Here is a 14,567-nt window from a genome sequence, read left to right on the forward strand (position 1 = left end):
AAACAGTACAGTGGTTCCTCAAAAAATTAAAAATAGAACTGCCATATGATCCAGCAATTCCACTTCTGGGTATATACCCAAAAGAACTGAAAGACTCAAGGAAATATTTGTATATCCATGATCATAGCCATGTTATTCACAGTAGCCAAAGCGGGGGAGCAACTCAAGTGTCCATCAACAGACAAATGGATAAGCATATATACCATGTGGTAATGGACATTATATCAATGTGTTATCACACATACATATATTATTAAATATTATTGGGCCTTAAAAAGGAAGGAGATTCTGGACACATGCTACAACCTGAATGAACTTTGAGGACATTATGCCCATAAAATGAGCCAGTCACAAAAGGACAAACAGTATACGATTCCACTTACATGAGGTATCTAGATAGTCAAATTTACAGACAAAGCGGAGTGGCGGTTGCCAGAGACTAGGGGAAAAAGGCAATGGGGAGTTGTTTGACGGATATGGAGTCTCAGTTTGGGAAAATGAACAAGTTCTGGAGATGGATGGTGGTGATGGTTGCACAACAATGTGAATGTACTTAAGATGCCACTGAACTTATACATTTAAAAAAATTCTTTTAAGTAGACTCAATAGCTGCTGTCTGACACCACCCTTTAAAGTTCAAAATGGTTTCAGACACTGACAGCTGCCACACCATCCAAGGAGGCTGTGGCTCCAAGGCTGGGTAATCAGGCTACCTGAGGTGGAGTGTTGAGCCGCTGATGCCTGGGACCTGCTGCTAGCCCTGAATACTGGAAGCATGCTGGTGTTCTTGCACACTCTTGTTCCATCTTCAACCATCATCTGGAGGAAGCACCACCAGGGGCCCGGCCCACAGAGGCATCTTTGGAGGGACCCTGGACAGACAATGCACAGATATACACATGGTCTGAGCCAGTCAGGGAAAGAGCCACTGGGAAGATACCAAAGGGACACAGAGGAAGAGGTGCCCAGCTGGGTAACAGAGAGTAGACTGGGCTGGAGGAGACTGAGGATGGAAACCCACTGGGAAGCTGGTGCCCTAGATTATTATTAACCTCCCCACACTAAGCAAGCAGAAGTTGGGTTCTGTCCTCTAGTAAGTTGCAGCCCCAGTAAGAACCCACAAAAAGCATCTAAGCATCTAGGCATCTAAAGAACTCAACATCTACCATCCAACGTGTTCATCCACTTTCCAGGAAGTATGGTGATATGACTGTAAACGCAAGCACAGCATCATTCTTCTTAAAAACCAACAGTTCCAGCCAGGCATGGTGGCTCATGCCTGTAATCCCAGAACTTTGGGAGGCTGGAGGGAGAGGACTGCTTGAGTCCAGGAGTTTGAGTGCAACCTGGGTAACATAGTGAGACCCCATCTCTACAAAAAATGTTAAAAATTAGCCAGGCATGATGGCACATACCTGTGACCCCAGCTACTCAGGAGGCTGAGAGGCAAGAGGATCCCTTGAGCCTGGGAGGTTGAGGCTGCAGTAAGCCGTGACCATGCCACTGCATTCCAACTGGGGTTACAGAGCAAGACACTATCTCAAAAATTTAAAAAAAAAAAAAAAAGGAAAAGAAAGAAGAAATATATACATGGAGGGAGCCTACAGTGTGGGGTCAGACTCCTCACAAAGTTTCAAACATCCTGAAGCTCGGGGAGACTAAATAATTTGCCCAAATCACACTCACTAAATATTAGCGCTGGATAGAATGCAAGCCCAGACTTCCTGAAGCCAAATCCCACATGCGTTCTCTCAGCACACAGAGGGTCTCCCACTGACTGCCTTTCTCATTCTACTCTCTCATCTGCAGCAACCCAGTGGCCAAATTTTGCTCCATTTAAAAAAGAAGGCAAGAAAGGTCCCTGTCCTCATCTGGATAAGCTTTAGTTATGTTTGTATAACATTCAGAAAACGCCATAAAAGATCTTCACTGAGTGCTGTGCTAAGTATTAAGTGTTACTCAATAAACCACAGCATGGAGGTTGCCAACTGACGTTTAGCTATAACCTGGAAAGAGTACTGGCTGAATACATTTTTTTTTCCTATTTCAATTTCTAGGTATCATTTATATTCATCAGCCCCCATCCCCCACCTCCCCCATTAGCAAGCATAAAACAAACAAAAAAACCCACAGAGCTACAGTTATAAGACACAACCAGAGTAGGTGGCATATCATGATAAACAAAGATGACAATAAAACATTTTTCCAGCTGTGATAAACATATTTAAGATCTATCATAGAGGCTGCCAGAGCTAAAACTGAAAACTATGAAAATTGCAAGTTGTTCATAACACAGAATTTATGTCTTAGAAGCTTTTATTTTTTAGGCAGAAGTTGTCTCACTAGGAGATCATTTCCTTACCTTTTTAAAATTTGAACTTTTAAAGCTGTGACATGTTGAGGCTGTCACACGTCCAAAGTGATTTAACAACTGGCTGAGGGATGGACTGAGGCTGAGCACGGGCACATGGTACAGCTCAGAGGCCCAGCTGGAGAAGACAATACTGCTCAGGGCAGCCCTACTAAGCCTCCAGGAGGATCCCAAAGATCTACGCCCGCCAGGTGATTAGGACATTCATATTTCATTACATCTCAAATACTGTGAACAAGCAATTCAATTAACAGCTGTCTCAGTGTCTTAGAGATCAGAAAAAATTAAGAAGAATGGTGAATTATGTCCAGATTTCCAAATACCCATGCCTTTGTGCCCTTTCTTGGCTTCTGAAACCATCTGTCTTCCTTTCCCAACTTAAAAAAAGAAAAAATGAAAACTTTAAACAATAAACCTTGCCATCCAACTGTGACTGATGAGATGTAGTTGTGAAATGGGCTTGTCAGATGCACTTATATAAGAGGATACCCACTTTACTGCAATTAATAACATCTCTAACATCTGAAAAACTTTAACAGACAATGATTTTCTCAATAAACAAAACTGTTGTGTATTACACTAAGCTGAGCTAAGATTACCTCATCCCTTAAAAACCAATGGCTGTAAACAAGTTGTAACACAACTGGGCAATGCCCACACAAGCAAAAGTCCCTTTGCAAAGCCCAGCAGACTTCCCAGCAACTTCCTGGCCTTCCGAGCAGAAACAGCCCCCAATTATGGGACTAAAGGAGGAGACTTAACAGAACTGGAGAATATCAGATTGTGAAAGACTCGGAACAGCACACTTTACTTTTGGAATCCTAAAATAAACACAGCGAGACCACTTGAGGAATCATGGAGGTGAATCCGTGAAAAGGCACTATATCTGCTTTTTAAGTCACACACCCAAACTAGTCAGATCTCTCTTAAAACCCTTGATATCAACCTTATTCCACCTCTTTTGATGAACACCTACTTATGCCATGCACTTTGTCAGATCCTATGGAAACCAAGAACATGTTTCTGGCCCTTAAAGAATCCCTATAACCACAGAAAGAGAAAGGGAGAGAAACCAGTAATCTCAGCACTGTGTGATCAGAATATCTAGCAGTGCACATGAGATACACTGTGACATAGGGAGGTCACTGATATGAGGGGTTAACCAACTCTGGGGAGCGAAGTGGTGCCCCGGAGCCTGCTCCAACTTAAATGCATAGCAAGAAAAGTACAACCACTGATCACATTTGAGACCCAAATGAGACAGTAGGTATGAATTTAAAAATCAACACAGGCCTGGTGTGGTGGCTCACGCCTGTAATCCTAGCACTTTGGGAGGCTGAGGAGGGTGGATCACCTGATCAAGAGTTCCAGACCAGCCTGGCCAACATGGTGAAACCCCATCTCTACTAAAAATACAAAAATTAGCCAGGCATGGTGGCACGTGCCTGTAATCCCAGCTAGCCGGAAGGCTGAGGCAGGAGAATCGCTGGAACTCGGAAGGCAGAGGCTGCAGTGAGCCGAGATCACGCCACTGCACTCCAGCCTGGATAACAGAGTAAGATTCTGTCTCCAAAAAAAAAAGGCAACCCAGAGAAAGATATTAGTTTCTGTGTGCCTAAGGAAAATGTAAAAATGTAGACAAGCTCTTCAATTAAACCTCCAATATTTCTAAATCAACTACAGGATTTAAAGTGAAAGACTCCTTTTATAATTACATCTGACACCTTTCCCCATGAAAACATCTCGGAGCACAGATACGCTTCTTCAATGTGAAGGTCGGTCTCCATGGGCCCTAAAAGGAACACTAGCTCACCTTACAGGAACACCCTCAGCAAACATGAGAGGGGCAGTCATCTTTCTCCTGGTACCTTCCCAGCTCCTCCTGGAAAACAACTCAGATAACCGTAGGAGACCAAAGAGTCCTAATATGATTTAGGAGGTGGAAGTTACTCAAAATCATTTCAAACAAGTTCACCACTGAACGCTTCCTGTGACCAAATAACGGTGGCAGGCCCTGAAGGTTTCAACGGTTCTGCTCCATCCACCCTGCTGTTCATTCATCAGTCCTGCCCCTAGAAGACCCTATGCCTGAGGACCTAAGGGTGGTGAATTCCTTCCTAATCGCTCTCTACCCTACACAGAAAATCACTACGCTCAAAAGAAAAAGTATAAGGGCCCCATCCACATTCCAAATTGATTTCACATGACCCAACAGAAATCACAGCATTTCTCCTCTCCACCCACCCATCCTGAAGAGTGACCATCTCCTTGGTCACACATAGCAAACAATAACTCAGATGACACCAGGGACAGCCCTAAATTCAAGTATTAGCCTGATGCAGGTCTAAAGCAGAGATACGAACAGAATTTTTGAATCAAAGCAACTGAACCAGACTCACCTTTACTAATACACAGGGTAAAATTCCACTGAGTTTTTATGAAAGCCATGTCATAGCTCCCCCAAGAATAGCCCTGAGGTTGGAGCATGAGCCCCCGACAGGGATGGCATCCAACCACCCCAGGCAGGAGGGTCTGCTGCCTCCATCCCTGCAGCCAGGAAGCATCAGATGCCATCCAAGCTGTCTTCTATGGCTCACATATCCAGCAAATTACAGCACTCCCTAAATTTAGAGGTTTATCCTTGAACTACTCCTTGGAATGAACCCAAATAGGTAAGCATTTTCTCCTCCATAAGGCTACCCATTACCTACACCCATTGCACGAGACTACAATCAATGAAAACCTCGTGATAACTATCAGAATAGCTGGTGGTGAATGCAAAGACACAAGCAGAGAAGCAAGAATTAAACAACAAGGTGTACATGTCATGCGCCAGGTAGACATGCGAAACAAGGTGCAGGCAGAAAGTAGAGCAGCTGCCCTCAAGATGTCACAATCAATCAGCAAAGCAGACTTGTAAAGAGACAGAATCCTAACATAACCAAAGTGCTACAGAGGCTTAAAGAAGCAGAGTTCTGTATCACTTAATGACGGGGATGCATTCTAAGAAATGCAGTTAGGTGATTTCATCATTGTGTGATCATAGTATACTTACACCTCAATGGTATAGCCTACTACACACCTAGGCTATACAGTATAGCCTATTACTCCTAGGCTACCGACCTGCAAACCTGCAGTGTGTTACTGCACTGAATACTGCAGGCAGTTGTAACACAATGGTAAGTATGTGTGTATTTAAACATACCTAAACATAGAAAAGGTACAATAAAAATATAGTAAGAAGGATTAAAAAAAAAAAAAAAGTACATATGGCCAGGCTCACACCCATAATCTCAGTACTTCAGAGGCCAAGCACTTGCTTGACACCAAGAGTTCAAGACCAGCCTAGGCAATATAGTGAGATCCCATTTCTACAAAAAAATTAAAAAACAAAAATTAGCCAAGTGTGGTGGCACAAGCCTGTAGTTCTAGCTACTCGGGGAGGCTGACACAACAGAATCACTTGAGCCCAGGAGCTCAAGGCTGCAATGAGCTATAATCACGCCACTGCACTCCAGCTTGGGTGACAGAGCTAGACCCTGTCTCTTAAAAACGAAACAAAAGGCCGGGCACAGTGGCTCACGCCTGTAATCCCAGCACTTTGGGAGGCCAAGGCGGGTGGATCACGAGGTCAGGAGATTGAGACCATCCTGGCTAACACGGTGAAACCCCGTCTCTACTAAAAATACAAAAAATTAGCCAGGCGTGGTGGCAGGCGCCTGTAGTCCCAGCTACTCAGGAGGCTGAGGCAGGAGAATGGCGTGAACCTGGGAGGTGGAGGTTGCAGTGAGCCGAGACTGCACCACAGCACTTCAGCCTGGGCGACAGAGCGAGACTCTGTCTCAAAAAAAGTATATATATGTATATGTAGGTATATGGGAGTACTACCACGAATAAAGCTTGCAGGACTGGAAGTTGCTCCCCCGGGTGAGTCAGTGAGTGGTGAGTGAATGTGAAGGCTGAGGACATTACTGTACACTACTTTATAGTGTACAGTAGACTTTATAAATACTGTATACCTAGGCCTCACTAAATTTATTTAAAAATTTCTTTCTTCAACAATAAATTAAACTTAGTTTAACCACAACTTTTTTTTACTTTTATAAACTTTATTTTTCTTAAATTTTGGTTCTTGTATATATTTTCTTTATATTCTTATTCTATAAGCTTTTTTCTATTTTTAACTTTTTTTAAACTTTTTAAACTTTTTTTGTTAAAAACTAAGACACAAACACACACATTAGCCTAGACCTACAAAGGGTCAGGATCATCCATGTCACTGCCTTCCACCTCCATATCCTGTCCCACTGGAAGTCTACAGGGGCAGTAACCCAGGCAGAGCCATCAGCTCCTATGATAACAATGCCTTCTGGATACCTCTTGAAGGACCTGCCTGAAGTTATTTTACAATTAATATTGTGTTTAATAAGTACACTCTAAAATAACAATAAAAAGTACAGCATAGTAAATACATACACCAGTAACATGGTCGTTTATTATCAAGTATTAGGTACCATACACAATTGTATGTGCTACACTTTTATCTGACTGGAAGCACAGTAGGCTTACACTAGCATCACAACATGTGAGTAATGCCTTGCACTACAACAGACACGATATCCCTAGGGGACAGCACTGTTTTCAGCTCCATTATAATCTTATGGGACTACTGTTATAGATGAGGTCCACCATTGACCAAAACATTATGTGGAGCATGACAATTAATTCTGGATTTGGATGGGGACACAAAATAAGCACAGCTCTGGCAGGTCTAATAAAGATTAAGAGAGAAAAGCAACTAAAACATCTGAGAAAACAGATAGGGAATAACACCACACAGAAAATACTACACACAACTGAGCTATAATTTTTAATTGACTTGATAGAAATTATTAAATTACTAAAATTGATTTAAAAAGAACCAGAAGGCCAGCATGCTGGCTCATGCCTGTAATTCCAACACTTTGGGAGGCCAAGGCAGGAGGGTCGCTTGATCCCAGGAGTTCAAAACCAGCATGGGAAACACAGCGAGACTCTGTCTCTACAAAAAATTTAAAAATTAGCCAGGTATGGGTCCCAGCTACTCCAGAGGCTGAGGTGGGAGGCTTGCTTGAGCCCAGCGGGCTGGGGCTACGGTGAACCATGACCGCACCACTGTACACCGTCCTGGACAACAAAGCGAGATCCTGTCTCAAAAAAAAAAAGAGCATCAGAGGAAAGAACCAGAAACCTGGAACAGACCAATACCCATGGAAGACTTTTTTAAAGCTGTCACAAAAACTAACCATTTTTTTACGCCGGGCATGGTGGCTCATACCTGTTAATCCCAGCACTTTGGGAAGCGAAGGCAGGCGGACCACTTGAGCCCAGTAATTCTAGACCAGCCTGGGCAACATGGCAAAACCCCATCTCTACAAAAACTACCAAAAAAAATAATTAGCTGGGTGTGGTGGCAAGCACCTGTGGTCCCAGCTACCAGGGAGGCTGAGCTGGGAGGATTGCTTGAGCCTGGGAAGTCAAGGCTGAAGTGGGCCAAGATTATGCCACTGCACCGAAGCCTAAAACACACACACACACACACACGCACACACACAAAACCAAAAACTTTTTTTTTTTTAAAGTGTCAGCCTCCAGGCATTTAACAAGTGAGTTGTTCCAAACCTTGAAAGGACAGTTTATTGCCACACTATAAAAACTGTTACAGAGAAGAAGGTAAAAAGGAAAAGTCATTAATTCATCTTACAAAACTAGCCTAGGCCTGACAGCAAAATCTGGAAAAGAATGCATCTAAAGAGAACTGTAAAGCTATCTCATTTAAAATAAGAGATTAAAAAATCTGAATATGTTAGCAAACCAAATTTAATTAGGAATTTAAGCAGCCACCCACCGCAACCAAAAATAGTTTAACACAGGAATTTGAGGAGGGATTACTACTAGGTAATCTATTCCTACATCAATTAATAGGTGTAACAACCACATCTGAATCTAAATGAATGCCAAAATGACATCTGATGACATTCAACACCCATCCTAAATAAATCACCCAAGAAAACAAGACAGGCAATTCTTCAACATGATGAAAACCTCTTAAGCCAAAAGATGCTTTACATATTGAGAAACAGAGGCATTATCAACAATATAGACAAAAAAGGACAAATATGCCTGTAATCAACATGTAACAATTCTGGATGTGCAGGCTAATGCAGCAAGACCTTATGACCAACCCTGCTTGGTTGGCCCAACCACCATGCCCAACCCACTAGCCATACCCACATTCATCTCCCACCTTCTAGCCAGCTGCATGCAACTCAGTTCTGGCCAAGGAGAAGCAGGGCCTACTGGCTGAGCAGCACTTGCTGACCTGTCATTCTGCCTTTTTTGCCTTTTGTCTTCATCCCTTCCCAACTTCTTCCTGCCTGAAACACAGACATAATTCCTGGAGGTCGTCTTGTGTTCATGAGGACAAAAGCCACAGGCTAAGGATGAAGAAACAGAAGCCAGGAGCCCAGTCCTCACACCCTCTTTGAGCACCTCACAGCAGCCACAGAGTCCTTCTCTCCAGACTGCCTGAACTTGAGAAAAGTCAGCCCCTGTCGGCCTACTCCCGTATTAGGCAGGCTTTCAGTTATTTTCAGCCATTTATATTCCTAAATGACACACACCTAATGGTAAGTAAAGACGTATTATGTACCACAAAAATGGAGACCAAATTATCCTTATTTGTCATCAATGATTCTCGGCACAAGAAAATTAGGAAGAGTCAACTGAAAGACTATTATAATGAATAAGAGCAATCAACAAATTGGGTAGATACAAGGTAAGTACAGAAAATACCACAGCTTTCCTCACACACAACCAATAATCACCTAAGAGAAACAAGAGAGGTCACGCACGGTGGCTCACGCCTGAAATGCCAGCACTTTGGGAGGTGAAGGTGGGAGGGTCACTTGAGGCCATAAGTTTGAGACCGGCCTGGGCAACACAGCAAGACCCTGCCTCTAAAAGAAAAAGAAAAACCTTAGCCAGGCATGGTGGCGCAAACCAGTAGTCCCAGCCACTCAGGAGGCTGAGGTGGAGGATCACTTGAGCCTAGGAGCTCAAGGCTGCGGTGAGTCACGACTGCACCACTGCACTCCAGCCCGGGTAACAGAGCGAGACCCTGTCTCAGAAATGAAAAAAAAAATGATGTTAATTAAAAAAATTTTTTAAATATAAAATAAACAATGGGGAATAAAGACTCCTTCTACATTAGCAACAAAAAGTGTTCATTAACCAGAAATAACCCAAAAGGAAAAGTATACAACCTCTATGACCTTCTGTGATTTCTTCATGGATAGATAATAGCTGAGTAAATGGAGAAACACGAAATGTCCTTGAATGAGTAATTCAAATATCTGGAAATGTTTTCTCCCAAACTGATTTATTAACAAACAAAATCTAATGAATTTGTGTTTTCTTTTTTGGAAAAGTAGCGGAGAAGAATTGCAAAAACAAAACAACACACACACACACACACACACGCAAAGTTCACCTGAAATAATGGTGCTTCAAATTTTTTTTTTTTTAACCTGAGTGGCGATTCTTCCTAGAAGATGTTAACATGTATAATGAAGCTACAATGTTTAAGACAAAATGATTTTACCACAAACAAAAGGCAGATCAGTGGGAGAAGACAGCTTTCAAATAGTGGCAGAAGACAGCTTTAAAATAGAGTCTCGGCCAGGAGCAGTGGCTCACGCCTGTAATCCTAGCACTTTGGGAGGTCGAGGCAGGCGGATCACAACGTCAGGATTTCAAGACCAGCCTGGCCAACATAGTGAAACCCCATTCCTACTAAAAATACAAAAATTAGCCGGGCATGGTGGCATATGCCTGTAGTCCCAGCTACTCGGGAGGTTGAGGCAGGAGAATTGCTTGAACCCAGGAGGTGGAGGTTGCAGTGAGCCGAGATGGCACCACTGCACTCCAGCCTGGGCAACAGAGTGAGACTTTGTCTACAAAAAACAGTAATAATAAAATAAAATAGAGTCTCTAGGCTGGGCGCAGTGGCTCACGTCTGTAATCCCAACACTTGGGAAGGTGAGGTGGGTGGATCACCTGAGGCCGGGAGTTCAACACCAGCCAGGCCAACATGTGGAAACCCCATCTCTACTAAAAATACAATAAAAAAATAGCCAGGCGTGGTGGCGCACGTCTGTAATCCCAGCTACTTAAGAGGCTGAGGCAGTAGAATCACTTGGACTGGGGAAGCGGAGGCTGCTCTGAATAGAGATCACACCTCTGCACTCCAGCCTGGGCAACAGAGTGAGACTCTGTCTCACCAAAAAAAAAAAAAAAAAAGAAAGAAAACAAAGAAAAGATATTGTTAGATAATCCAGTGAAGAAAAAAAACAGCACAATGTGGGGAAACTAAATTGTCAACAGGAGGAGGTAACTTACTTCACTTAAGTACAAATACATTCTAGAAGTATTAAAGAATTAAAAGAAAAAGATAAACAAGGAATCAATATGCATGATTAACCGATTTTGACTTGAGTATAAACTCACTAAGCAAGGCAATTAAAGATCATAATGAAGAGACTGCTGTTCTATATTAAATGATACAACTTTTTAAATGCTAAAATTGCAAGGCTCAATTTAGTGTTCAATTCTGGTGGAGTATGGATGACAGACACTGCTTCTGGAAGCTGAAACTAAGAATTTTCTGCAAAATATTTTGGCAATATTTATCTATGATCATGCACACTTAATACAATTCTTATTCCTTACTTTCCACTTTTAGGAATCTAGCCCAAAGAATTAATCAGAGTAGCGTATCAACAACAATACACAACAATTTTATCACATCATTTTTTAATGATCAAAATTATAAAATGGGCCAGGCACAGTGGCTCACACCTGTAATCCCAGCCCTCTGGGAGACCAAGGTGGGCAGATCATTTGAGGTCAGGAGTTTGAGACCAGCCTGGCCAACATGGTGAAACCCCATCTCTACTAAAAATACAAAAATTTGCCAGGCATGGTGGCATGCACTTGTAGTCCCAAATATTTGGGAGGCTGAGGCAGGAGAATTGCTTTAACCTGGGATGCAGAGATTGAAGTGAGCTGAGATTGCACCACTGCACTCCACTCCAGCCTGGGCAACAGAGCAAGACTTTGTCTCCAAAAAAAAAAAAAAAATTGTAAAATACTTAAATTTAGCATTTATAGAATAATTTTAATTTTAATAATTTCATTAAAGACCACCTTCCAGGTGATAAAGATATAATGTTATGGGCAGAAATTCACAATATGTGTGTACGTAGTATACTACTAATTTCATTTTTTAAAATATATAGATACACATATAAGTTTAGGGGGAAAAATCTCAGGAAAATACAACAAAATATTAACAATGGTTACCTTGAGATTAAGGATAATTTTTATTTTCCTTTTATAGAGAGACAGAAAACTTATTTTCTAATTTTCTCCTCATAATCATCTATTACTATTATAATTTGAAAAAAGCAATACACATAATACTTGTAGTGTCTGGCGGCAGGCAAATGTGTCCCTAATCAAAGGTTCATTGTTCGTCATAGCTGCACGTTATTTTTAAACAGGTCAAATATGTGAAGTCATTCTAGTGCTATGTGTACACGTGATTGTTGAATCAATGATAAGAGCCCTCTGAACACACTCTGTAGACCTCATATAAAGGAGGCAATGGGCTCTTCTGGAAGAGAAGTAACTGGAAGGATGAGGAAGCCTAGGGTTATGATATTGACGGTGATCTTGGAACTCTAAGGACCTCCATTTCTTTAATATACATTTACAGAACATCCACCACGTGCAGGTAGCAGGCATTCAAGAGTGAACACAGTTCTTGCTTTCATGGAGCTAACAGTTTCTACTCCAAAATTTTATGTAAAGCAATCATGACCAGTGTAATTTTGCCTGTTGGGTATGTCTAAACCGTGATGTGATAACAAATCCTGTTTCAGTGCAACAATCAGATTTCCTATATAGTAATATTTTTAAATGTCTGAAACCCACTCTCTCAAAAAGCTGAGGCTTTATCGCTATGACTTTTAAAGACGCAGATTTTCTAGAACCTATAGATACCATTAACATTTCAACTATTCAGAGGCCACCACTCATTCACTCTGCCAGTGAAACTTGTCTAAGTCCTTAAGACAGCTTCTCTAGACAAGAGAAACATGGCTGTACATTTTTGCCAAACCTTTTTCAGACAAACTACAACCACAGTGGAAAGTTCACTGGATGAGGAGAAAAAGGAACAGGGAAAAAAGATGCTGGCCTCAGACATGCAAAATACAAAATACAGCACCTGGCACAGACCTGGTGCTTATCAGGTATTTGCACAATGACTATTTTGCAGAATGAACAGCAGGCTTAAAAAAGCAGTTGCCCATCTGCTCATTCAGAGCACCCAGTTCCCAAGAGCACTACGCCATCAGCAGAAATTGGAAAGATTCCTTCACCACCAAAGGTGAGGCCAGGAGTGTCTGTGACTGCAGAACATGTACCCAGCATGGGAGAATCCAGTGGTTACCGCCCCATTCAATGCAAGCACAGGTGTTTTCAAAGATGATCTATAAGGCTACTAAGAGTTAAAGGTCTTTCTGCTTTAAAAACAAATGAAACAACTAAAAAGTCACTGCCCAGGGATTTGAGTCTTTTCTTTCCATTTCTATTATTGAGAGAGCCTCCAGAAGACTACAGCTCAGAGAGCTGTTATTTTCTTACTAGAAGAGCAGCTGAGGAAAGGTAAAACAGAGCGAGAATGATCATCTATTTACTATACAACTGCTAGTCCACCACTAAGAGAAATATGCCAACAAGAGCCTCCAGAAGATGGCTATTCCACTGGTACATCAATTAACCAAATAGTGTAATGATACACACAATGTCACTGACATGCCAGTACATCAATCAGCTATAGAGTATAAAACCATGTGTGGTCCAAAAGGACCCTACAATAATCCCCAAAAATGCTAGGTGGCGCAGTAGCTCGTGTCTATCAGCCCAACTACTCGGGAGGCTGAGGCAAGAGGATCACTTGAGCCCAGGAGTTCAACGCTGCAGTAAGCCATGATCGCACCACTGCACTCCAGCCAGGATAATAAAGCAAGACCTCATTTTTTTAAGAAAGTAAAATAAAAAGATGCTCCCATGTGACAGTCTTACAATGTAGGCTGGTGTCTCCAAAGAAGACTTACTGAGCTACACAGAGGAAGCTGGACATTAGGAATCCCACCCAGAAACGTTTGTGTGAACCCTTATGAAATCACTGATTAAGTATCACCAGATTCACTGCTTCAACTTTCTAGGAACCTGTATTTAGGGGGGAAAAATCCATTCACCACAAATGAAATTATTATTGGCCCAAATTAGTTAACCCATCACAACTATTTGAGTGGCCATTATCATCCTATAAAACTGTAAAGGTTTTTGTATTTCTCAATATTTTATGACTCTCATCACAAATGAGACCAGAAGAAATACAGTGTTTAGCATGGAAGCATTTGAACTGTAGGCACTTTTGCTAGCCTACACTTTTTTTTTTTTTTTTTGAGATGGAGTCTTGCTCTATCACTCAGGCTGGAGTGCAATGGCACCATCTTGTCTTACTGCAACCTCCGCCTCCCAGGTTCAAGTGATTCTCCCACCTCAGCCTCCCGAGTGGTTGGGACTACAGGTGCATACCACCACACCTGGCTAATTTTTGTATTTTTAGTAGAGACGGGGTTTCGCCATGCTCGCCAGGCTGGTCTCAAACTCCCGACCACAGGTGATCCGCCCGCCTCGGCCTCCCAAAGTGCTGGGATTACAGGCATGAGCCATGGCACCCAGCCTTATCTACATTTTATTTCATGAAGAGTTGTGGGAAAATGTGAAGCCTGCCAGTCTATCATTTTCTTGGTTACTTTGGATCCTTCTCCTTTGTTGCAAGAATCATAAATATTCCCAATTCTTTTATAGGCAAAAATGAAACTTGTGCCCAAATATGTCCTTTAAAAATAAACATTAAACATTATGAGGGAAACAACTGGCATTGTGGAAAATGTCTGTGCACCCTGGCTAAGCAACTCACTATTGCTTGGATCATATTAATATACATACCATAAAGCTAAGAAAGAACTTAAATTTTAGCCTCTGCATTTCTGTGCTGATTAAGCTGCAGTTCTTTCAA

At 42.0% G+C, this 14,567-nt stretch overlaps 1 protein-coding gene across 3 annotated transcripts in view; it reads right to left on the minus strand.

Annotated features, from left to right (window-relative positions):
• The window catches only part of IGF1R (insulin like growth factor 1 receptor), a 310,252-nt gene that overhangs the window by 273,397 nt on the left and 22,288 nt on the right, over nt 1–14,567 (minus strand). The window contains exon 1 of one of the 3 annotated variants that reach the window (XM_058427622.1): nt 714–865. The exons of the other annotated variants lie outside the window; for them this stretch is intronic. Within the exon in view, the coding sequence (XP_058283605.1) occupies nt 714–819 (106 nt within the window). The 5' untranslated portion in view covers nt 820–865. Of the gene's footprint in view, nt 1–713; nt 866–14,567 lie in introns of those variants that run through there. 3 annotated transcript variants of the gene reach the window in all.

Source organism: Hylobates moloch, unplaced genomic scaffold (genome assembly GCF_009828535.3).
Source record: "Hylobates moloch isolate HMO894 unplaced genomic scaffold, HMol_V3 SCAFFOLD_14, whole genome shotgun sequence".
Lineage (NCBI taxonomy): Eukaryota > Metazoa > Chordata > Mammalia > Primates > Hylobatidae > Hylobates > Hylobates moloch.